Source organism: Pituophis catenifer, unplaced genomic scaffold (genome assembly GCF_029215685.1).
Source record: "Pituophis catenifer annectens isolate HBS135680 unplaced genomic scaffold, rPitCat1.0.hap2 SCAF_2, whole genome shotgun sequence".
Taxonomy (NCBI): domain Eukaryota; kingdom Metazoa; phylum Chordata; class Lepidosauria; order Squamata; family Colubridae; genus Pituophis; species Pituophis catenifer.
Window position 1 is genome coordinate 99,686,527 of NW_027256882.1, and position 24,535 is coordinate 99,711,061.

Sequence of the window (24,535 nt, forward strand, 5' to 3'; positions counted from 1 at the left end):
TCCACAGAAATATAGCTGTCACATCTTAATAATTAGTGGGAAATGGGGATGATTCAAAGTGCCAGGACATTTTCTTCTTAAATCTAAATCTGGGCCATTTCAAATCACTCTTTTACTTCCTAACAAGCTATTTGCTTTATAAGATATTTTTCAATGTTGTTTGATCTCACCATTGTCCCTTTGAACAATACGTATCTTACTTAGTTCATTGAATTATTAAAGTTTGTATTGGTTGAACTATATAAAACAGTTAATGCTACATACAGATGCTCAGGACAAACTCTGAAAATCTCAACAAAATCCTGGATTGGGAGGATATTCCAACTCACCTCTTCCCAATTAGGTCTGCTTTGTCAGTCCTGTCTTCTGGTCTCCTCCATCTATATCATGGTTGACTTTTTTTTAAAAAAAAACCAAAAACCTCAGGTCTTCTCCAATTCCTCAGTCAGAGGAATTTTGTAATCAGTGATGGATCAGCTTTAGTGGTTGCCATTAAATTACCCCATCAGATGCTTAGGAGAAAATTGCAAAGTCTAAAATCTGATGTCAAGTTCCATAAATAGTTTCACTTACTGTATTTTATCTTAGATGCCACAAGCTTTATGAAGCACATCTTGTTTGTGCAAAATTGGTTGAGGGGCTTTTGAGCATGTTGTGCATAGCTGTTCTAATGTTTACATAGCTACTGTATCGTGTGTCCCTCCAATTGATAGTTGTAAACTGAAAAGATGGACATGGAGGATAATTTAAAAAAACCTAAGATAATGCTAGGATTTTCCTAAACATTGCTCCCTCTCTCATTTTAAGGATATAGCCTTTTAAACTTCTGTCAGAACCTGCTGTGGAGTTAAATTCAATGGTACTTCCTACAGACTGCACCGGTGGATATAATTTAGCTACAATATAGCTTTTCCTATCTCAAAGATTCATGTGATTCCATAAATCAAAACACCTTGAGAAAATAAATGTGTGGGAGAATCCAGATATTTGATTGTTTTAATGGTTATTAACTAATAGAACATTGTTCGTTCCGATATACTACTTTTCTTCAAACCAGCACATGATTTCTGCATGGGTCTTCACATTAGCTGCTCTTCATGGTACTGTAGCTGCTGTAGACTTTCCAGAGTCATCAGGAATGAAATGGCATTTGTTTCTTAGCTGTTTTCCAATAATACAAAATGATTCTTTATTTCGTTACAGGGTCCAGATGGATTACCGGTACCAGGATGTTGGCACAAGGTATTATAAATATATTTTAGATTTTCTTTTTGTCCTGAATTTGGATTGTTGTTAAGCAAGAGCAATAACACAGTATATTCAGTTGTAAGCAACTAAATAAACTGAAGTAAATCTGGATCTTTGTGCTTTCATAGCCCTGTTGATTTGCCCTGGGATGACCCATTTGTATTGCCTCCCATGTGTAGAATGGAGAGGCTCTTCATATGATTATTCTAATTTTCGGAAACCACTAAAGAAATATTCACTGGATAGAAGAGATTCTCCACTGCAGGTGTTTATCTTCCTCATAGGGAAAGTAAGGCTAATACATTGAAGCCTTGAATGCAGGTTGATTTTCTCATTTTCATAACAGATGAATAGGGCTTATGGCTGTGTATTAATATCAATATAAAAGAGGACTAAGTCAGAGACAAGCAAATACTTCCTATGTATGTCAAATTTCAAATTATAGTTAACAATAACAATTATGTGGAATGCATAAAAATCTGGCTTTACTTCTGTTTCAATATGATTTTGCATCTTCCTTTTCAGTTTCTTTTATATTTATTTTTAATGTACTTTTAACCGTTTGTTTTAAGCAAGCCCATGAACTTGGCTCATGAGACTGGAAGGAGGGTTTCTGGCAGAGAAGCAACAACTTTCCTCCTTAACATAAAACTTTCTTTACCCACATTTTGATTCACATACATTGATCTTCATAAATAAAAGAGGCCTTCTAATTGCCTTGAGGTTGAAAAGCACAATTGTTCACTGTCAGAATAACAAGATTAATTTTGCTACTTTACATGTGTTTTAGTACCCAGCAGCAAAACACAGATAGTGGGATGACTTCCACAACTCCTTTTTGTGTCCTTGCTATCTCCCCCAACTCTTTATCAAACATATAAATGACATGTTCCTATTTCTAAAATATACTTTGCCATTTGTCTTTGAAAGAGAAATAGGAAATGTGCTTTTCTCTTTATGTCTTCATACATCTGCCGTGAACACTGAAAATATACCGGTAGATTTTTTATAATGTTTCAAGGCTTGTCTACGTGTCCCCTAACAGCACTTCAAAAATGCCTTGTTTTTAATGACATATTTAAAGAAACTGCATTTTGATGAAACAGTCTGTGAGAGAAAAATGCCTGCCTGCCTGCCTGTTTTAAAACATGCATTGCTTTGTTTTATTTTGCAGTGATTCTACACGCATGGACTATGTAAATAATAGTGAGATAAATGTCTATTTTTATTATTTTTTTTATACAAAAAGAGGAAAAAGTCACAAAAACAATGTTTTCAACAGTAATATATTGATCTTCTAATACTGGATATTGTCATCTATGGACTTTTTAAAATATGAACATTCCTGAGAGCCACAAGACAGACCATACACACACACACATACACACATGCAGAAACACAGAAGCATTCAACATTCTAAAACAGTCAGGAATAGATGTCACTTGCTGCTAATGCTGATGTGTGGATTAACCATACTGAAAATATTTGCTTTATTGCATGGAGAAAGAATATCCCTGGACAATCTTTTTAGCTTTCAACTTTCTAACCCCGTTGCACATAGACACAGGCAGAAAAGGGAGAGAAAACGAAAAAGAAAAAAAAGATTCAGCCCTAGAAATTGAACAAACCTTGTGGATGAACGTAGGAAGAATTTCCAATCTGGAAAGGTAACACAACTATAGCCACACTTGTTGCTACTTGCTTCAACCTTGAAGAAACTAGTTTCATCCTGGGTCACTCTGATCCGTTTCATGACCCGTGGCTGCTTCTCCTCCAGAAGAAAGCATCATCTCTGGGAAAAACCCCACTTCACATCTTCAGTCTGTGACTAAAGTTTGAAAGATTCCTTTGTGGAACTTTATTTTACTGCAGAAATTCAAAAACATGGAACACTTCAACTATCAAATCTTTTTTTATTTTAATAAAATGAAGGATACGTTGTAATATTCATCTCAATGTATAGATTTGAAAAATAATAATTTTTGCTTTAAAAACAAAAATCCTATCATGACTGCTCTCTTTTGCAAACTTGGAAAAGATACCCATTGTGCTGCTTATTCTTCTGGAATAACAGAACTCAATAAACACGAAAAATGTTATTCCCACCAACTCACCAGTGAGTGTTCATCACACCCATTTAATATGAATGTTTCTATTGTAATATATAAGATTATAAGAGCAACGTGAAACAACCTATTGTTAAAGCATTTGTAATTAACCTGGTGATAGAAATGGCTCTTTTCAGAAGGAAAAAAGCTGAGCTCCACATTTTATGCAAATTATATTTGTTACAGGTACATCTTTCCTGCTTCAAAAAAGTTTGCATAAAAAGCCAAATATCTCTATATACAACACTGTATTATTTCAGTCCCAAAACTGCATCTATGAAATTATATTAAGTGGATTATGACATCGTTCAATATGAAATCCATTCTAGTTATTGTAGTTATAATTCAGTTACTAATTCCAAAAAAATTCACCTTGCTCACAATGGTCTGAAGATTCTGCTTATAACAAGCAGAGATTTCTACAGTTTCCCACAGTCTACTAATATCATTGGAAGAAAGTAGTGTTCTTGCTTAGGAGAACATCTACATGGTCATTGTTCTCTCTAACAGACATTGCATTGGCCAGTACTGTTCTTTGACTGGCAGCCTACAAGACTGCCAGCTTACTTGCACAAAGGGAGCAGGGATTTTTGCCATTTGACCTTTCTGTATCAAGACCCAGAGGGTATCTTAAGCCTTGGGAGAAATAGCAAGTGTTGCCTCTTCCTTTCACCAGAATTAGCCCATTAAACCAGAATTTCAAATAAAATATTGAATAGTTATATCAGTAGTCTTTCACAGACAGTAGCTCTCCCATTCATAAAAATCTTCTGGGATGCAACTGAATCACGTAACCTGCCATAGGTTTCAAATTACAAGTTTTGATTATTCAATATTTTATTCAAAGTATAAAATGCTGAAGAGCTAAACAATCTTAAAAGATGCTTGTTTTCCAAGGTCACAAAGTTTCATGAACTCCAAAATGAATGCAAAAAGATTTGAGGAATAATTTCGTAATTTTTGCCTAGAAAGATGTACGAACAGAAATTATTCCTGTTTAACCTGATAGCAATTCCTTTATGGCTAATCAGAATATTGTTTGAAATTCTCAAGCACCAGCAAAAATCAGTTTAATTACAATGGTACAATTAGCATTAACATGATATAGAAACCAAGAGGCATTGTAATGTATGGTTTTAACCATACATAGAAAGAAAGCATGTTTTTCCCTTCTCATTTTATCTTAGTACTAATTGGTTTTATCCTGATTCTCAGTTTTAGCCCTCATTCCCAAAAATAAATTTAAGGATGTCCAAAAATACTGATTGGCATTACTGATTCGAATTTATTTCAGGATGATGCAATGGCTCCCCATTTGTATAGACAGGGCCCCTATTCTATGAATCTTTGGCAGGAATGTCTGTTCTTTCTGTTGTAAATGTTTTTAAAGTACTCTAGACAAGCTTCAATACTTTAAACTACTGTACAAGTCTTCACAGGAGAAGATGCACAAGTTTCTTAAAATTTGAGATTATAAAGTTAACATTGCTTCACTGTGTTAATTCATTTGGTTGTCGAAGTTAGTTTATGGTTTTTTTGAGGCCTATATGACATTTAGTTTTGTATAGCATTAAACATCAGTTTAGTTAAATGAAGATATAACTGAATTAAGAAAAAGAGAAGTTAAATATTATGACTTCCTAGTCTTTCTCTTCCACTCTTACCATGGCAAGATATTTCATTCATTCTTATTTTAATACTATATATCTGCTACTCTTCTTAACAAAAATAGAGCACATAGTAGTCTAGGGAAAGTACACAGAAGGTATGAGGGAATTAAGTTCAGGCCCATGTTTTCAGCACAGAACCAGGAAATTCTCAAGATGGGGATATCATTCATAATGATAATTTTCCAACTTTTATGAGAACTCTAAAAATATCTTGTTAAAAACTCAATGCCTCTTTGATATTTCCCGTTAAAAGAAATCTTCCCTTTCTACACAGCTGTAAGGATTTGGCAAAAATGCATTTATTTTAAATAATTTTAGGTAGCACTGGTTGAGAGGTCCTGAGGCTTATTCTAGTTAAGAACTCCAACTCGGATGAGGGGGAAGAAAATGGCAGTTGTAAACTAATTTGACAATTAGAAAACAAAGCACAGTATGCTCAGCCACCTCTCACATGTCCTTGGACTACGCTCCCTACTTATTATTAGAAAATTCTGGTACAAAAAAACTTTGCCAGATGGCCCTCCCTCAACATGTATGGTATGAAAGTCCATAGTGTCCTATATCTTCCAGAATATTTTCTCACACATTCATATCTTGCACCTATTACATAGAAACTGTAGCAATATATTAATAATTTAACAATTAATATGTATCACAGTATGAGTTTTAAATCTCATCCTAAGCAAAAGATTTATGAAAGAAAATATGCGGATGTTTTTCTGCCAGATAACTCTGAAATTAGTTTAATTTCATGGTAGCTAGTGAGATTCTTTGCATATTCCTTTCAAAATATTTATCAGTGTCACATTTTGTGGTATGGATAATTGTGGGGAAACTATTCTAAAGTGCTGAAAATAATAAAATGTTGAACGTTAGCAGGCATTTTTCTCCTAGAATACTCTCATTTCAGTTAATGAGATTAGTTTTTGGTTTAGCATTTAGTAATTTTTTAAGGAAATTGCATCAGAATAAAGATACAAAAAACAAAGTAAAGAAAACTACCAATAAAACAAGCAAAAATGTTATGGAAAAAATGATTCTTTGGATATTCTTTTTAAAAAATTTATCAGGATGATTGTCTGGTTTGGGGGATCAAAACAATTAAAATGATGAATACACAAAAAAGAGGCGTATATAAAGGGATTTTGATTGCTTCATTGTGGCCATCATCTTGACATTTTTTAGCTCCTTCCTGAGTACATCCTCATTTAGCAGTACTATATATTTTAGTAAATGAAATGAGTCTTGAAAATAATAAGATGAATAGAAATATCCTACTTATTCTATGTAAGGATAGTTAAGTTGGCAAATCACCGTTAGATGTTAGCAGAATTGAACATGATAAACAAGTGGCATTATCTTGGAGAAAGAAATGTTAACTAATACCCAGACAACATATTTATCTTGTTTGTAGCACCATTTTACAGTTTTCATTTTTGGGGATAATCTTTGAACATATCAGCTTAATCCAACTATCCTTTATATAATATCCACATTATAGTGTAGTAACTCTCATCTAAAAAATGATATTGAATTACCCTGTTTCCCCCGAAAATAAGACATCCCCTGATAATAAGCCCAGTCGAGCTTTTCAGTGCATGTGCTAAAATAAGCCCCTCCGAAAATAAGCACTCCCCAAAAATACTTAAATGCATGTGCAGCCGGTCCCTGCCATTTCCTCTGGTTAGGGTTAGGGAGACAGAGCTGGAAATCAGGTAAGACAGCAAAAGGATCCCTGTCTTGCTCCACGTGCCCCAAAATAATAAGACCTCCCCGAAAATAAGGCCAAGCGCTTATTTTGGGGTTCAAAAAAATATAAGACAGGGTCTTATGTTTGGGGAAACACGGTAGTCACTCAAAAAGTCTTCCATTGTAATGTCCTGTGAAGTTATTAATATTGAAATATAATAATTATATACTTATTTGGTATTATCTTCTGGTAATACAGAACATACTCAGTAACTGACATTTATTGACTAAATTAATTTGGAGTGGTAGGCAGTTTATATAAATAAAAACTTACCATATATAACTCTTGATCTTACTTTACTACACAAATGAGCTGTAAAACATATACAGATAGAAATTCTTGACTTGCAGCCAATCAATAGATCTGAAAATGGGACTGACGACCAGATTTGAAGTTCCAATGTCCCTCCCCCATGGTCAGAAGACCGCATTTTGGGCACTTGGCAACTGGCTTGTATTTAAAGTTATGTGCAGTACCCCATGGTCACATGACTGTAATTTAATATGCTTTTGCCAGAAACTGGTATTTATTTCCAATTTCCAACAAAAACACCTTATAGTGAACAATATGGTCACAACATTTTTTATAAAATTTGGTCAAGTCGTGATGACCTGCTTTATGACCCTTACAATTTATGACCAAAATTGTGGGCTCTGTTACTAAGTCAAGGAGTAGCTTGACTGTAGCGTAGCTCTGAATGAATTAAGTATATATTATCTATTCATAACTAGCGCAAATTAATCCTCAATAAAGTCTTATTGAAGAAATAGAATTGGTGAAGCATAATATACATGATTTAGATTCTCATGCTGAAGCGTCTACAGACTTGATAGCATTTAATTTGGGTTCTATCATGTCTATTTTCTCAATACAGTGTTCAGCCACGATTAGCTTTAACCCAAAACAAAGCGTTAAAAATCTTTTAAACCAATTCCAAATTTGATCTAAACTTCAACTACTGATTTATAAATGTAGGACTCAAATGGAGGGGAATGTCTCACAATCAATTTATTCATGGTGTTTTGCAAACCTTTTGCATTTATTCCACACATACATTGTTGCTACTACAAAAATAATTGTTCTGCCTTTTGACTCAGTTCAGCTGAAATTAGATTGAAATCCCACTTATTTGCCCTTTAGATTTCTAAGGAAACCTCAATATAAAACAATAGCTTAGCCCGACATGTGTGAGAATTTACTGCTGTTATTAATAACTCATCAGCACTATGCACTGCCTAAAGCCAGAGGCTGTTGGACTATAACTTCTGTCTACAGCATCCATAACTGGCTAAGGCTGATAGGAATTCAGACAGATTTGGTGAATCAGATCTTGTCCTGGCAGGCAGATCCAACAAGAGTTACTTGTATCACCTGAGGATCTGGTGTCTCTCTTGAAAATAAGAAGGATGAATGGATGGATAGATGGATAAGCATCTCAGTTACCTGTTACTGAATCATGCTCTTCCAGATATCATTTTCTATTCCTCTCTGCTGGCAGACCCAGATGTTCAGGTAGTACAAGTCAGAGGACTGGCTTCTAGTCCAGATTTGAGAATATGTTAAGCAGCTACCTTGGCTATACCTAAGTCATTACCAGCAATGCATGCAAGGGAAGTTATCTTTGTCTTTCTCCACCACACATTCTCCAAAGATAACCTGGAATGTCTCTTTCCTCCACTTCCCAAATCTCTCAACTAGATTTGAGAATTGCAGGAAGATAAATTCAGTCATGGTAGGTGGATACAATATCTAAACTGTGTCAGGGTAAGATGCATTAATTCAAACTTCCTTCATTTCAGCTTAAGCTGAATAGGTATAATATAAATGTGGTATCTAATTTTTTAAACTGACCATCTACATTTTATTTTCGTGCAAATAATCTCAAGACATTAAATAAATTAGACACAGATACAAGGCAAACATAACTGTGAATGTAATTCATGTTTATATTGGAAACCCTCTTCTGAGATTCAAAAAAATGTAAAGCTTTGTTTCAAAACAAAGAGGGTAATATTTTATACAGCAGTCATATCTCACTGTTACTGATTTCTTTGTATAATTTCTAATGTGTACATGCCAAAAGAAGTGGTATATCTAGCTGTAATATAGGGGAACAATTATTTTTTAAATGAAGGCATTAATACAGTATTACTCATTATTAAGAATTGTACTGCTTGTTCTGTAAATTTTACAACAATCACTGCATTATCTGGCAGTGTATCGACTGTTTTGTGTTTTAATCTGTAGTAAGAGTTGATACTTGAACAGTTTTAAAATAAACTGCTTCTTGTACCGATTGTTTTCTATGATTATTCTATACTGCAGCATTTGTAACTGATTATATCTCAAGCAAATATTTCAAGTAAAAATAAGAGTTATATTAATTTTTTTCAATCCAAAAAGAGTGTTATATTAACCAGGCCTATATTTCTGAAATAATTACTTGAAGATTATTTTATTTACAAACATTCGATAATAATAATCTTATATAGTAATAATAATTCAGATTATTCAGCCAAACAGCGCCAACCATTCTCCAAGGAGAATGATAGGGACAGCAGGCTTGGATTAACTTTGCGGTTTACATTTACCCAAAAAATCTTCAGCACAGCAGAGCACAATTTCAGCCACATATTATCCAATGCTATACAGATTGTTAGAGGGGAGGGGAAATTAAGAAAGATGGGGCGAGGGGGGAGTACCTAAAGCAGGGACAGCACATTCATTGCTTACAGATAGCAATAGCATTTAGACTTATAACTGCTTCACAGCACTCTGTAAGCCAGTGATGGCTAATCTTTTCCCAATCAAGTGACCAAAGCGTGCACGTGCAAATGTGTGCATGCCTGAACCTCCAAAATGCAATGCATGTATGCCCTCCGCATGCACCACGCCCATGGGCATCTGCCTCACATGCGCCATGCCTCACATGCATGCGCTTCCCCCACATGAACCCCACCCCCTGCGCATGCGCAGCAGAGGCCCAAAGACCAGCTGAATGGCAGGAGGTGTGTGCACATGCGCGGCGGAACTGAGCTGGGACGATGGCTCACATGCCCACAAAGAGGGTGCTGCGTGCCATCCCTGGCACTCATGCCATAGGTTCACCATCACAGCTCTAAGCAGTTTACAGAATCGGCATATTGCCCCCCACGAACTGGGCCCTCATTTTACTGACCTCAGAAGGATGGAAGGCTGAGTCAACCTTGATTTTCTCAGGATCAAAGGAATTGAATTCCTGGCAATGTGAGCCAGAATTCTACACTAGGATTCTAATCTCAGGAATCAGGATCATGTTACAGGCCTAATGCCTCTGCTGCTGTCAAGACTTAATAATCTGACTCTATCACTGGCACTGCATCTGTATAGCAGAACTTTGCGGTCTTGGTCTCTCTCCTGAATATTTGGCCAATTAACCCTGGAGAAGGCTAAATCAATAGTAAGAGAGAGTATCAGGGGTATTGGTTGTCAAAATGACATCACTAGTGCTGCTGAATTCTATTGCCAAATGTTAGACGTAAGTGGAGTAACTACACAATCTAAACTATTATGGATGGGCTGTTTCCACATCTCGCTTTGTTGCCCTCTCATTAACTCTACTGGCGGGAAGATTTCATAGGACTCCTTATTTGCAGAGAGTTTGCTTTTGTACTCGTGTCCTTATATGGTGCCCTAAGGTGTACTCACTTCAAATACAAGGGCCACACTGTCAATTTTATATTTATTATTTTTAAGGGATGCTAACCCCTCACTCTCACATCAGGTGGCCCAATATCTTCATCACGTTATACAACTGCAAAACTTTAAATTAGATACATTGTTTTATTTTCCTATTATTTTCCCTTCCCCAATAACAAATTATTGCGGTAAGGTATTTCTTTCCTTTATTGTATTCATTTTATTGTAAAGGTTGGTCAAAGACTATAATAAAGATTATTTGATTTGATCTGATCTGATTACACATAGAAAGAAAAAAGGTAAACCAGACAAACAACAGATCATGGAGGAAAACTAATTTAACCCAGAAAAGAAAATTGTTACCCACAGAAAACAATGGAGAACATTAACAGAGCTGGGATTGTCACTGTATCCCACACTGTATCCCCACCCACCCAAAAAGAATTCATGATTTTAAATAAAATTCTTACATAGTATATAAACTGCTTCTGTTCTACAAATTCAAACCAAAATCACAATACACTGCTCTTATTTTTTACAGAGCAGTTTACCGGTGAAATAGAGCAGCTTCTAGTAATATGGCACATATATAATTGGAATGTTTACACAACCTGCTATAATACATTTTGCTTAACAAAGATTTATTTGCTATTAAATGTATACTACAGCATTTTAGCCAGGTATTCAAGGTAATTACATTTCAAAAGTCACCCAGAAGTGCTCTGGACCGCATATAAATCCTACTGCATATGTTTCCTACTCAATGAAGTAGCAATGGTTTTCTGCAGAGTTCTGGAAAATAAATGCAGATGGTTTAAGAGGTGCCTTAAAGACAGTGTTATATTGATATGATTCATTAGAGCAGAAACATCTTTTATCAAGCTTGCACAGACAAACAAAAATCTGTGGTTTAATGAACTCCAGAGGAGTTATGTTTTTACCAGATACAAAGCACTTGAACAGTTTTAAAGTGTGCATAATTCTTGGACACAGTAATATTTTATTCTCTTGATTTTACTCATAACAATCTTGAGAGGTAGATAGACCGAAAGACTTTGATTGATTCAAAGTTCACTAATACTCTTTTATTGGTTTTGTTAAGGATGGACTTCAATCTTAATGTCCTGTAACCGCACCTCAATTATTATATGACACTGGCTTCTCCTACGTTGAATAAGGTGCAATTGGCTATATTTCTACAACATACTAAACCTTAAATTGTTTTATACAAAGGTGGGCAAGGCACAGTATTCTAAAATTTTCTTCCAAAATATGGAGGAATTGCCAATATAGGATCACGAAATTTCCTTTTCATTCTTCCAAAAATGCAATAGAGGGGGTACAAGAACAGACCAGTTTTGTTAGGCAAATGACACTCATTTCTACCCTTGGAACGAACCCCTGCTCAGAAACCTCTCCCGAAATTCCAGAACCATCCCACGGTAACAAATTTCAACACCACAATTTTGGGCCAGTTGGTGAGATGGGATTAAAGTTCAAATAGAATCAGTTTTAAATGCTGTCTTCCATTTTGTTTTAATTTGTACATAAAGCAAGACCCTAATAAAACAAGAGAGAAATGGTTTTCATGCTAAGGTGTTTTCCAATTCTCTAAGTCACTGGCCCAGAAAATGCTTGCTGATGTTTTGCTTTGCTCTTGACTTAAGTCAAAATTATATGAAGAAAATATATCAATAAATTTCTGATCTTTGCCCAAAACAAAGCAAGTATGGTATCAACACAAGCAAATGTTAAGTAAGGCCACAAATATCACGATAGACTGAAGTATTACTGAGAAATCAATTTTTGATAGAAAATCTGCCATTTTCCTGAATCCTCTGAGCTGTGGTGCAAGAAAGATGAAATGTTCCTCTCTGCAAATTAGTCTTCTGAATTGTGAATAAGGCATTAATTCACTTATCTTTAGATACACACTGTTTTTATGTATATGTCAAGCAGTCTTATGGATGGATACCTCTCAAAGAAAATAAACCACCAACACCCACGGTGCTGGGTTATTTCAGAGTACCAAATATGAGGAAGAAATTCCTACTTTAAAAAAAATCATCTTAGTGATACAACATAATGAGCTACAGTAGTCTTTTTATCAATCCCGGATATATCTCACACCCACATCTTATATTTCCTGCAGAAAAGCTGGAAGAGTTTTACTGTGGAGGACAGCTCCAGATATACTTTCTGTTTAACCCCGTCCTACTTTTTTTTTTTTTTTTATCTTCGTCAGCTTTTTGCCAGCCTGGAGCATTTCAGCAACTGCCATTTTGCTAAGTCAGCCCTGCAAAGAAACAGGCAGTGCAACTCTGTACCGATCTACTCAAAAGTACGGTAAGTCGCCTCGTTCTGTAAGATTTATTTCCAGGTAAACGCAGAGAATTGCAGCTTGAGTTAATGAAAAAGAACAATATTATCTGTTCACAAAACGCCTGCCAAATCGCCGAGGCAGATTATTATTTAGTTCTAGTACCTGCAGTAAAAAAAAAAAAATTACTCGATTCCTCTTACGGCGCTTGCTAAACGCATGGCCGTATAATTTATGTAAAATGCCCATTAGTCATGGGGTCTGACTATTATGGGATCTGCGCTCCAAGTCGTCTGTTAGGTAACGCAATCCTTGCAACCATATAGGACGGCTGCAAAAGATTACGAGGTAACCACGTCAGACAGTTTGCCAGGGCAGGGCAAGCGTGTTTTCCCTTCATTTTCCGCTTTACTGGTGAAAAGATGCACAACTCTGGGAAAGGTTACTTTGCTGCCTCTTGCAAAGATGCAGCCCTTCAACAGCAATTTTAACAAGGGAAAACTCGCCCGCTTGATTGCTTCTCATCTATAAACGGCCTTGAAACCGCTATCCGCAAGAGTTGGCAATAGTTTAAATCGCCTTCCCCCTCGTCCCGCGTGGTAGTTTACTCCAAATACAAACGACCGAAGCGTTTCGCTCGCTTCCGGCCGCATAAATGTAGAATGGGCGCCTCTTTTTAAAAAGATAAAAACACGCTTTTCAAGGCAGTTAGCTTCGACCCTCAAATCCTACCAAAATTAAGTAGCAGAGAGACGCGCGCTCCCTTCGCTTTGGAGGAAGTCGGAACAACTTTCAGCAGATTCAGTTTGGCTCAAGCTTTGAGAAAACTCTTATTTCCAAACTCAGCCCAGGTAGATCGTTAAAAGACGCAATTGGAGTCCTCCGCGGCGACCTCAGCTCCCCCGCGCTCCGAGTGCTGACCGGCGGAGAGAACGCAGGGCTTTGGCGTCGCTTAAAGCGATTACCTATAGAGCGGTTTTGCCCGTGGATTCCCCCTATGCTAACCTTTTCTATCTCTACGGTTCCTCTCCCAGACAGCCATGAGCTCCGAGCCTCGCAACCGCCAGCAGACTCTGGCTTTACGGAAGCAGTTCATCGGGTAGGTGCTTCGGTGGCGGATGCAAAGTCTGTCCGGCCTTGAAAAGACCATCCTGTGTCGTAAAGTGCCAGACGCCCACCCGCTCATTCCGCAGTAAAGGGGGAGCCGCTGCAATACACGCGCGCTGCGCTTCCGCGGCTTGCGGTTGGCGCGACGCCTTCATCTCCGGGGGCGTCTTGCTGCTTCGGCTCTAAAGGCGGCAGCCGCGTAGATCCGCTATTGGCCCCCATCTAGATGTTCACCCGTGAGATCAACCCGATTGCCCCGCGCTGCCCAGATTTATTCCCATCTCCGTCTCGAGCATTTCCCCTAGTACTCGGGTCGGCGGTACAAAATAGTCTAGCATCTAGGCGGCGTGATTCTTCCCCGGGGAACCAGCAGACAATTTCAATTTGTTATAATTATAATCGTGTAATTGAGTGTTTATCTATAATTTGAAAACCCAGTGGTTGGTTTGTTTATATATTTGTGGGTTAACATAAGTAAACTTCGTAACTACAGGCGTTTTGTCCTTCTACGTACAAGGACAGTTCAAGGTACATCTCTGTAAATCTCTTGCAGGAGGCACCAAAAAGTATTGTTAAGGCATAATGACTGTAATCGGAATGTTTGTATTAGAAGTATGCACACTAAAAGCCAACCTGCAGTGCTGGCTTGGCTTGGAAGTTAGGGTCCTTTCATTACTAATGGCACAGTGAAGTATGGTCATAGGAGCTTGAAAACCACTACAGATCAGGCATCTCCAAAATAAGACCCACAGGCTGCATGCGCCCCTGGGCAACTATTCATGGGGCCCCACAGTGTATATGATTTATATACATTAACTATGTTATATACAATATCTGATATGCAGCAAAAGACAATTCCTATTCACTCAGTGCCCTAGGCAAGCCAAAACGTTTGTATACCCAGGCTATATAGACAATAGAAAATCCCATTTCTATCCATCTTGTACTCATTGCATCCACCAAGCCTGATCACTTGATTTCCTGAGAAGTCTATTGTGAAACATTGTCTCAGGATCCAATATAACTGTAAATGCCTGCAAACTATCCACACACACACCCTCAAGTTAATATAAGCCCTGTTCAGAAATATGTAAGTCTGTTAAAAGCACTAATCAAGAGGGCTCAAACAGACAGCTTACTTCCATACCTAAGGCCACATCAGTAGGTAAGTCCATCAAGGCCAGTAGTCCTAAAAACAAAGATTACTTCTGTGTTGGCTTGCCCCAAATACCAGTTGCTTGGGGACTCTGCAGGGGAGGGATATGCCTCTTAATGCAATGAGAATACCCCAGAGGCATTTAGTTAGTCACTGTGAGAAACAAAATGGTTCAAGAAAGGGTTTGCCCTGATCCAGCAGAACTATACTTATGGTCTTAGAACAAGTAATATTTTCAGTACAGATAGTCCTCGACTTAAAACCACAATTGAACCCCAAAATTTTGTATTACTCACTGTCACATCTCCTACAAATATGCATTACAAATGTCACCTCAACAAGTTCCTGACTTTGTGCTTCTGTTAAGACTTCCACAGATCAATTATATAAAGGATTGTATTCAGAGATACAATCGTGCTAAAAATGCTTAAAGAAAGTGACTTTTACTTGCTCAAATTACTTGCAACCAGGAATGACTAAACTCAGTTCAAAAACATTTTCCTTAGAATTTGATTAAAACGGGATTATTGTATCATTGCAGCTAATTAAATCATTTTTTTTTCTGATTTATTACCTCAAGTCTGCAATACATTGATGGTAAAAATTTTAATATGTTCCAATTAAATTAATTTTTTAAAAATACTTCCATTAAAGGTCATCCTGCAAGCTTTTTTTTCCAGAAGATCCAGTGAAGATTATCCAGGCAAAGGGCCAATATATGTATGATGAAAATGGAAACCAGTACCTTGACTGTATCAATAATGTTGCTCATGGCAAGTGTGAAATTATGTTCTTTAGTAAACTCTCTTAGGTCTAACCTATGTAGTCAAGTAAATTTAACTCCAGTCCTTTCTAAACTTTCAAAATGTTTGTGTTTGATTCTTTCCTTTTCCATGGTTTAACTTGTCCATATCATCCATCCACAGTGGTAACTTTATGTGGCCTGTGTTTGCTCTCATAGACAGTATCTGCACCCATTCATTCACTTAATTCAAACCCTGTGGAGTAAGAATAAATATGCTAACAATGATTCAGAATTATTTAGAAAAATAAAGGCTATAGTTGATATTTAAAAGTTTGGGTGATCAAGACAAAATAGGAGGTCATTCTACTTTTCTATGGAAATGCACCCCTAGCTGAAGTGACATCATGAAATTTTGCCTTTGATTTCCCAAGATTAGGCTGGAAATAAAATAACTGAGAAATTATATACGTAGTCTTAAAAACTGCATGAATGGTCACTGAAATTGCTATTTTCTCATCCTTATTTTTTTAGTGGGGCACTGCCATCCTGAAGTGGTCAAAGCAGCTCATCAGCAGAATCTACTGCTAAATACAAACTCTCGGTATCTGCATGACAATTTGGTGGATTATGCACAGAGACTTTCTAAAACATTGCCCGAGAAGTTGTGTGTCTTCTATTTTTTGAATTCAGGGTAGGATTTGTGTATTTATTAATCAATAGATCATACAGGCATCTTTGCAGAACAAGAGAACTGACATCTGTTATCCCCCCACGGAACTGTTTGTCAGGATAATCACATCTTTGCTTCTTTGGTATTTATATTACTTCAGGATTTGTTTCTTTAGTCAGAATGAATGAAAATGCATTTTCCATTTTTTGGGGGGGAAAAAGACATTCATATTTTCCTTATTTTCTATAATCAAAAGGCTTTTTATCAAACATTTAATTAGCAACTGTAATGAAACATATAAATAAATGTAAAATTCTCTTTTAAAATTATGTTTATTGTATCCATATTTTTTTTCTTTTAACCATTCAACTAAAGTTTATTAAAACTTACATACATTTAACACTGGTCATATTTCCATACCAGTATGTCCCCATTTGATACATATGAAACTACTCAGGTTTATAGATGACTGAATATGAACAATGAGAAAATCTCAAAATTTTCCATTACAGATCAGAAGCTAATGATCTTGCTCTGAGACTAGCACGGCAATATACAAAGCATAAAGACGTTATTGTTATTGACCAGTAAGTATATACAATGTTTTAAATACCATTATATTACTATGTCCAATTCAGCTAACAGCACCTAATCAACCTTAATAGAACTTCGAAAAACCTAAACGGGATCGTGTCCAGAACCTGGACAAGAAAATGCTGCCAGGGAATCTGAGGGATATAGGTTAGATTAGGAAGCTTTTAAAAAGTATGACAAAGGGATATTAATCACTTCCACACTGTTCCCTAGAAAACTATAAGAACATGCTGTAATAATTATCTGAAGTTTAGTTTGGCTCAAGAATTTTTATTTTCTTTCAATAGTAATTGGAGTCACAAACTCTGTGTTTCTGAAGTGAACTTTTAAATACCTAAAATTTAACCTATATTTCATACTAAGACATATTTAGGTTATCAGTATTGTAAGTTTATTAACACTCTTTTATCTTGAATCTTCCTAGTCTTCCAAAAAGCCAAGATCAAACAAACTGATTCCTAATCTAGGTACATCCATTTAGTTTCAAAGTACATGAACCCAAAGCCCATATTTTGAATTACAACTTGCATTTAACGTACATACATAGAGTAGAATTTTGAAAATGTATCTTTATGGGAACTGTTTGCTTTCTAGGACATCAGCTGAGATATGTAAAAGTATTATAAATTAGAAAGTAGGTACTTCAGTTTGGCAGTCTGGATGTGTACAATTTTCTGGTGCTAATATTAAACCAAGGTAGAATTTATCGTATTTCTGTGGATTATTGTGTTTTGTTTTAAGCGCTTATCATGGACATCTGACATCTTTGATTGACATAAGTCCATACAAATTCAGAAATCTAGATGGCCAAAAGGAATGGGTCCATGTGGTAGGCATAAGAGACTATATTAACCCTTTTCTTGTTTATTTCCAATTCACCTAAAACCAAGAGGTCTAATCAGCTATTAAACTTTTTTTGAATAGGCTCCTCTTCCTGATACATACAGAGGATTATATAGAGAAAATCATAAGGATCCAGCCACAGCATATGCAGATGAAGTGAAAAAAATTATTGGCAAAGCACACCAAGAAAACAGAAAGGTAAAATTGTCTTTAAAGTTTCTGTATTTATCATTTTGGGTTTCTTTTTAACATGAATTTTGTCAGTTATCCAGTGTGCCTTTACAGTGGAGTTTTTTCTTCTGTCTTCTTTGTAGCAATTATGTAACAAGTCAGGAAATTTGGAAAAAAATGTGTGATATTCAGCTGCAGCTTCATTCATTATAATTTTTTATGTTTTGCTCCAGACCAACTGTTTAAAATTGAATAAAGTTCTTGCATCCTAAAGAATCTGAGTGGCGGAACACTTTTTTCTTTTGAGAAGAAAAAAACACATTGTTGGCTATAACTCATAGTTCTTGGCAAGAAAAAAGTTCAAATGTATACTGTTGTTTGGATAGTTAAGGTTTCTTATGTGTTATAGTAGTTGTTACTCAACTGTGGTACCTAATTAGAAGCTTTAATATATCCAAAAAGGCAGATACATGCACATATGTATTATGTATACGTCTACTAATTACATTATATACACTTTCAGTTTGCTGCACTTTTTGTAGAATCATTGCCCAGCGTTGCTGGACAAATCATTCCACCATCTGGTTATTTCCAAAAGGTTGCAGAGTAAGTATTCATATTTTTCTTCTACCTGTTTCTGTTTATTCTAAACAGTATTCATATATTTTCTGTTTAGAGTAAACTTCCAAGTTTAAGGACTTTTAAGATGTTTAACTTCTGCAAGATCCAGTTTTAATTCTCAAAGATTTCAGTAATTAAAATTGAAATGATTTAACTTTACAAATATTTAATTTTCCTTGGTGGGATTTTGTTTTTGGTTGCAGCTTAATTTTGGAAAAAGTGAATTGTTGGAGAGATTTGTTTTAACCCTAAATAAATTGTTCAGTACTGATTTAATAAGATCTGTTCCATTTCTGCATAAATATATTTCTTGTTCTTTTAATAGGCATATACACAAAGCAGGAGGTGTATTTATTGCTGATGAAATTCAGGTTGGCTTTGGCAGAGTTGGCAAACATTTTTGGGCATTTCAACTTCAAGGAGAGGATTTTATTCCTGATATTGTTACCATGGGAAAGCCAATAGGGAATGGACATCCTGTGGCTTGTGTAGCAACAACAAAGGAAATTGCAGAGGCCTTTTCAGCAACAGGAGTAGAGTATTTTAACACAGTAAGCAGTCACCCATATTTTCATTCTAAAATGCATCTTAGTGTAGTTTGAGTGTTACATGTATTCAAATACTTCATGCATAAGGTATTTACTGGATTGCTACTACATTATATAAAATTCTCACTGGCATATGGTACTTGCTTTTGGCAAACAATTCTGTGTAGAAAATTTATTTTTGTTTTATTTCTCCCTGCCATTCATAGTTTGGAGGAAATCCGGTGTCCTGTGCAATAGGCCTAACAGTCCTGGATATTATTGAGAAAGAAGAGCTTCAAACCCATGCTCTTCGTGTGGGAAACTTCCTTATGGAACTACTCAATCAACAAAAAGCTAAACATCCTCTAATTGGAGATATCAGGTATCAATTTTAAAACATTTACCATTTATTTAATATATGCAGTATATACTTGCCACATAGTTTCTTAGCACGATTTTTAGCAGTCCCAAATTGCACATGTTTATTGTAACTAACTGTAACTTCATGTTTCACCTTGTTTTTACAGGGGTGTTGGACTATTTATTGGTGTAGATTTAGTACAAGACCAAGAGAAAAGATCACCTGCTAGCAAAGAAGCAGAATTCATCATAACAAGGTAAAGGTACTCTGAGATATTTTGTTTGCTTGGATATAGTTTAATTTATTGGTAGTGGAAGAGAGATTAGTACTTACTTTTTACCTTCTATCTCCTGAAATAATCTGTGGGCAGTATCTCCACGTTTCACAAGTGAATTACAGATAGAAAACTTAGTAGTTTGCACACCTCTTTTCCGTTATGTATGCAGAATTGTAAATGCAATGTACAAGAAGTTACTACAGCTCCAATAGTAGCTGCCAGATTGATACATCCCAAGAGAAAAGCAGAATCTAGGGAATCATAGTAACTTATTGTAGTTACTACCGTATATAGCAATGTAGTATATTAGTAATGTAGTTACTATTGCAAACTACCAATAGTAGTTTGTAATCTTGAAGAATAGAAAATGGTCATTAGTTTTAAGACATGATCTGATCTCAAAAGAGAATAGTATTTGCTTCTAGCAATTTATAAGGTACCTCTGGAACAGATGGCCTGGTGTATATTAGGTAACACTAGAATGTTCTGTACCTGGAAACCAGTGTTTTGCATCCCCCTATTTCCTCCCTAAATATATTTTCAGATATGTATACTGAATTTATCAACAGAACAGCTAGTAAGTTTGATTATATATACTACCTCAGGATTGTTACATGTCTAAATCCTTCTGCTACTATGGAAAGAACAAACTCTGATAGTTTTCCAAGTGTTAAGGATAGCTATAATATACTCACGAAGAGTACATAATTATCTGAGGTATATAAGAAAGGAATGGGAGAGATGAATTATTGGGTAAAATGGGTTTATTGTTTAGTGTCCTTTTGGTCTTTGGACATGGAACTTAAATTAATATTTAAGTAAGAAAATAAAGAACAGCCCTCCTATATCCCTCAGGGAACCCCTTTTCCCAATCTAAGAACTGTATTCAATCACAGCGATCTCATATTTTGTGATCAATTTTTCAAAAATTGTGATGAACCATTATCAAGCTGTCAACCATGAAACATGTTAATATGCTTCCCCAAATGAAAACTCCTACACTATTAGTGTTATCCAGCTGATGCTTTAAGGGCTTCCCATTTGCCCTAAAGGCCTGCACCCCTCTGCTAGCTAGAATAAGATAAGGTTTTCCTGATCCTATAGGACAGGGATATCAAACTCACGTCATCATGGTGGTGTCACGTGACATATTGGGACTTTTTCTCCCTTTACTAAACCATGGGTGGGCATGGCCAGCGCATGACGCATCTGGTCTGTGGGCCACGAGTTTGACAGCCCTGCTCTAGGAGGATGAAGTAAGGTGTTTGTAACAGTAGACTCTGCCAGTCCATATTCAATCCTCCTAGGAAACCTTCTGAACTGCTTGATGACATTTTGTGTTTCTTGCATCAATTCTGGAAGGCTTGCCAGTCCATCTGGTAGATTCTGACAATGTTGGGCATCTTGAGGGAAGGAGAGTGTCAACTACTGGGTCCATTCACTTAGTTCCAACAGGTCAAGAGGGTTTCCAGATCAGTTGCTTCCTTACTGATGTGTGTCAGTATTGGTAGGAACATATAGAGTAGGGCTGGAAGTTACAAAGCCTCAATTTCTTGTCTTGAACGCAGGAAATTTGCATTGATCCTCTTTGCTGTTGCTTTTCTTAGGCAAATTAACTCCAGGATATCCCATGCTGTAATCTGCTTTCATTTTAAACCTTCATAACCTGATAGGTTCATTCTGACCCTTAAGGTTCAACGCCATTCTCTACTTTCAATTCCTTTTGGGAACCGTGAATAAAATGGGGAAAAAATCCTGACAGGAGTTACTTTGATGGTACTTTATAGTTCTGACATTTTTGTAAATTCTTGGTGGCTCAGAACATCCTTTTGTATACCTGGTAGAAATTTTTCTCTTCAATCCTACAGCATACGCCAGCTTGATCTTCATGGAATCCTGTGCATATCAACCTATTTATTAGGAGGCATCTTTTCCACTGAGCTTTTCACCTTTGGTGGGTTTAGAGGGCTGTGTCATAGTGGTTGTAAGCTGCAGGGCCAATAAGCTATTTTCAGGGGGTGAAAAGGTACTGCTCAATCTTTGCTATAACAACTGGATAAGGATTTCCTCTGTAATCTGGTATTTCTTAGGGCTATGGGCAATTACATTTTTGTACTTGCTTTTTATCAGCACTTGTGTGAGCAACTTACAAAACAGTCGTCTCAGGAAGGGCTTGTATGTGACATGACCTTTGACAGGTGATCCACATCTGTGTTTTAACTAGCACCAGACCACATCATGGAACCAGTCTTGCAGTTCCAGGCCCCGCTCTCAGATATCTTGAATTTACTGATTATGCTAAAATAATCATTCCACCAAGACTATTGAAGTGTGCGCCCTATTCCAACTTACTAGTAGGTTTTTGAGAGGAGGGGAGGAGCAGTGAACATTTTCTGAGATTTGGTCTACTTTTCTTTCCATCTATACACATCATTGCCCTGTCATTAGCTCAGTGATTAAAGCTGATAAAGGAATAAGATCCACCTTGTCTCAAGGAGACAGAGCCAAGACTGAAGAAGGCTTCCTCCCAAAGGGCAAAAAAGCAAATGCTTGACCCTAGCTTCATGTAGAGAGTAATTAATCCTTTCATATTGATTCTGTCATTCCAATAATGGAAGCCATGACATATTGAAACCCGTGCTTACATAATGAAGTAAGACAAATTTAAAGGGGACCTTATTTTTCCAACTCCAGCTTAAAAGTATTTAGGAACATGTAAGCTTCTTGGTCATGCAGGGTCTCAATGCCACTGTAAGAGTGCATGCTCCAGACAGGTCTTGAAACCTACAGGTTTTTAAGAAAAATGCCAAATCCTGCCAAGTCATAACCAAAACCTCCATTGTGCCCAACAATGGATAAAGCTCATACATCATTGTAAATGTGATTTTATATGATCATACTAATCCAAGTAAATAACTTATGCTTCTACTAAAATCAGCCATTTTTTTTGGTTCTCTAGATTAAAGAAAGAATTCATTATGCTGAGCACAGATGGGCCAGGCAGAAATGTGCTTAAGTTCAAGCCACCACTGTGTTTCAATACAAAGGATGCAGAGTTAGTTGTTGATAAACTTGATATGATATTAACAGGTAAGTAAAGGAAAGATCTTTAAAATTGGTTTATATAACACATTTTTGAAGCTAGATTACCTATCTGGCATGCTATAGATTGAGCTAAGCCTACTTAAGAAATAAAAAAGAGGCAGTTAAGGAACTAAAATTACTATATCTATTTTGTTCTATGTGTAGTGTTTACATATGCAAAATTACATGGAAGCGCTCTATACTGAATGACTTTCCTATTAAATTCCTTATGAGAATGCACCAATTAGCACCACTTAATTTTTTTTTCTGAAAATAGACATCATTGTAATGAAAAAACAAGCTTGGGTCTAAATAGAAAAGAAGTGTTTAACTTTATGATAGTTACCTTTAATAAATCCTATTTCTCATTTTAGCTTTTTGGGGGAGGGAGAATATGAGAATAAATAGAGTCTGAATCAGAAGACCACTAGGAATATTTTTGTGCCACTTCAGGAATGACAGATTTGCATTCTCGATTATATGTAAATAGTAATACTGGCCCATGAATAACAGGCAGACAACAATCATGTTCTAATTGAATATTCTGCAGAATTGGAGATAAGAAAAACCTAGATAATGATTTCCAAAGCTACAAGAGGTAAGCATTCATGTACTATTATTATATACAAAAAGTATGTTCTTTATGCAGAAGCCATTAATTTCATTATCCTGAATATCAAATCATATTCCAACAATATACAGTCAACAAAAGCATGTCAACAAAAGTATGTAAAATTATGAAAATTTTAACTTCCTGGCTTTCCTGTGTGAATACTGAATTCTTTCATCCATCTTTTACAGGATACAGGCATGGTGCAGAATTCTACCATTTTTCTACACTTAAAACTACAATAATAAAATTCTGCCTTCTTCAAGCTTTCGTAATCCAGTCTATATAGTTTTATTGTATTGCTGACATTTTTAGCAATACAGCTTGTGATTTTTCAGCTCTATTGCTATTATCTCTACTAATGCAACTCCTAATATAGTAGAGAAGAATTAACATGATTTATCCAGAAAATATAGCTTGTCATCCTTGTGCTATACAGGTTGCAGTACAATATATATATATTTATTTCTACCTATATTTCACAATTAGCACCTTTGATCTAATAAGTCTGTTTTCTTTGTAACATTTTATTAACAAATTGGTAGGCACACATTATTTAATAAAACATCCAAACATTAGACTCATGAGAATTGTTTTTTTAAGATTTGTAATATCTTATAGAAATGTTTTATTTACGAAAGAAAGTATTGTCACCAACGCTGACAACCTATTTTTATTTGGAAAGCATAGCTCTCCCATTACAATAATTCAGAAATAAAGAGGAATGCTCATTTTAAAAAGCTGACAGAACAAAAAGTATTTATACCAAAAATGTTGTAACCGATGAAAAGCAACCCATTTTCTAAAGACAATGTCTAACAACTATCTTCATGTTACCTGTTTTTCTGTACTACTGAGATGGCATTCCATCACTAAAGATGGTTCTATGTCTGAAAGTCATAACAGTATCAGATTGGTACCTCTTATTTCTCTATAAGCAATTTCTTTCCTCTCTTAGCTACAGCTAATTTTCTGTATTTCACTAGAAAATGCAT

General features: G+C 36.0%; 3 protein-coding genes across 5 annotated transcripts in view; 2 read left to right on the forward strand and 1 right to left on the reverse strand.

The window, feature by feature from the left end:
• The window catches only part of COL23A1 (collagen type XXIII alpha 1 chain), a 285,667-nt gene extending 282,773 nt beyond the window's left edge, over window positions 1-2,894 (forward strand). Inside the window, exons 33-34 of the mRNA XM_070937268.1 lie at window positions 1,204-1,242; window positions 2,810-2,894. Of these exons, the coding sequence (XP_070793369.1) occupies window positions 1,204-1,242; window positions 2,810-2,863 (93 nt within the window). The 3' untranslated portion in view covers window positions 2,864-2,894. The remainder of the gene's footprint in view (window positions 1-1,203; window positions 1,243-2,809) is intronic.
• Window positions 2,450-24,535, reverse strand: part of HNRNPAB (heterogeneous nuclear ribonucleoprotein A/B) — a 30,930-nt gene continuing 8,844 nt past the window's right edge. The window contains exon 8 of the mRNA XM_070937266.1: window positions 2,450-3,114. The gene's annotated coding sequence lies outside the window, so the exon portion shown is untranslated. The remainder of the gene's footprint in view (window positions 3,115-24,535) is intronic.
• On the forward strand, window positions 12,727-24,462 carry LOC139312457 (5-phosphohydroxy-L-lysine phospho-lyase-like). 3 transcript variants are annotated; one of them, XM_070937263.1, is made up of 14 exons: window positions 12,727-12,800; window positions 13,809-13,873; window positions 15,692-15,810; window positions 16,314-16,473; window positions 16,965-17,039; window positions 17,788-17,875; window positions 17,971-18,087; window positions 18,584-18,666; window positions 19,007-19,232; window positions 19,436-19,590; window positions 19,736-19,825; window positions 22,806-22,936; window positions 23,481-23,528; window positions 23,732-23,780. In XM_070937263.1, exons 2-13 carry the CDS (start codon window positions 13,815-13,817, stop codon window positions 23,501-23,503), a joined length of 1,326 nt encoding a protein of 441 aa, XP_070793364.1. In that variant the 5' UTR covers window positions 12,727-12,800; window positions 13,809-13,814; the 3' UTR covers window positions 23,504-23,528; window positions 23,732-23,780. The 3 variants fall into 3 exon arrangements, with proteins under 3 accessions (XP_070793364.1, XP_070793363.1, XP_070793365.1); XM_070937262.1 differs by having other exon boundaries at window positions 23,481-23,789; XM_070937264.1 differs by lacking the exons at window positions 13,809-13,873; window positions 23,481-23,528 and having other exon boundaries at window positions 12,748-12,800; window positions 23,732-24,462.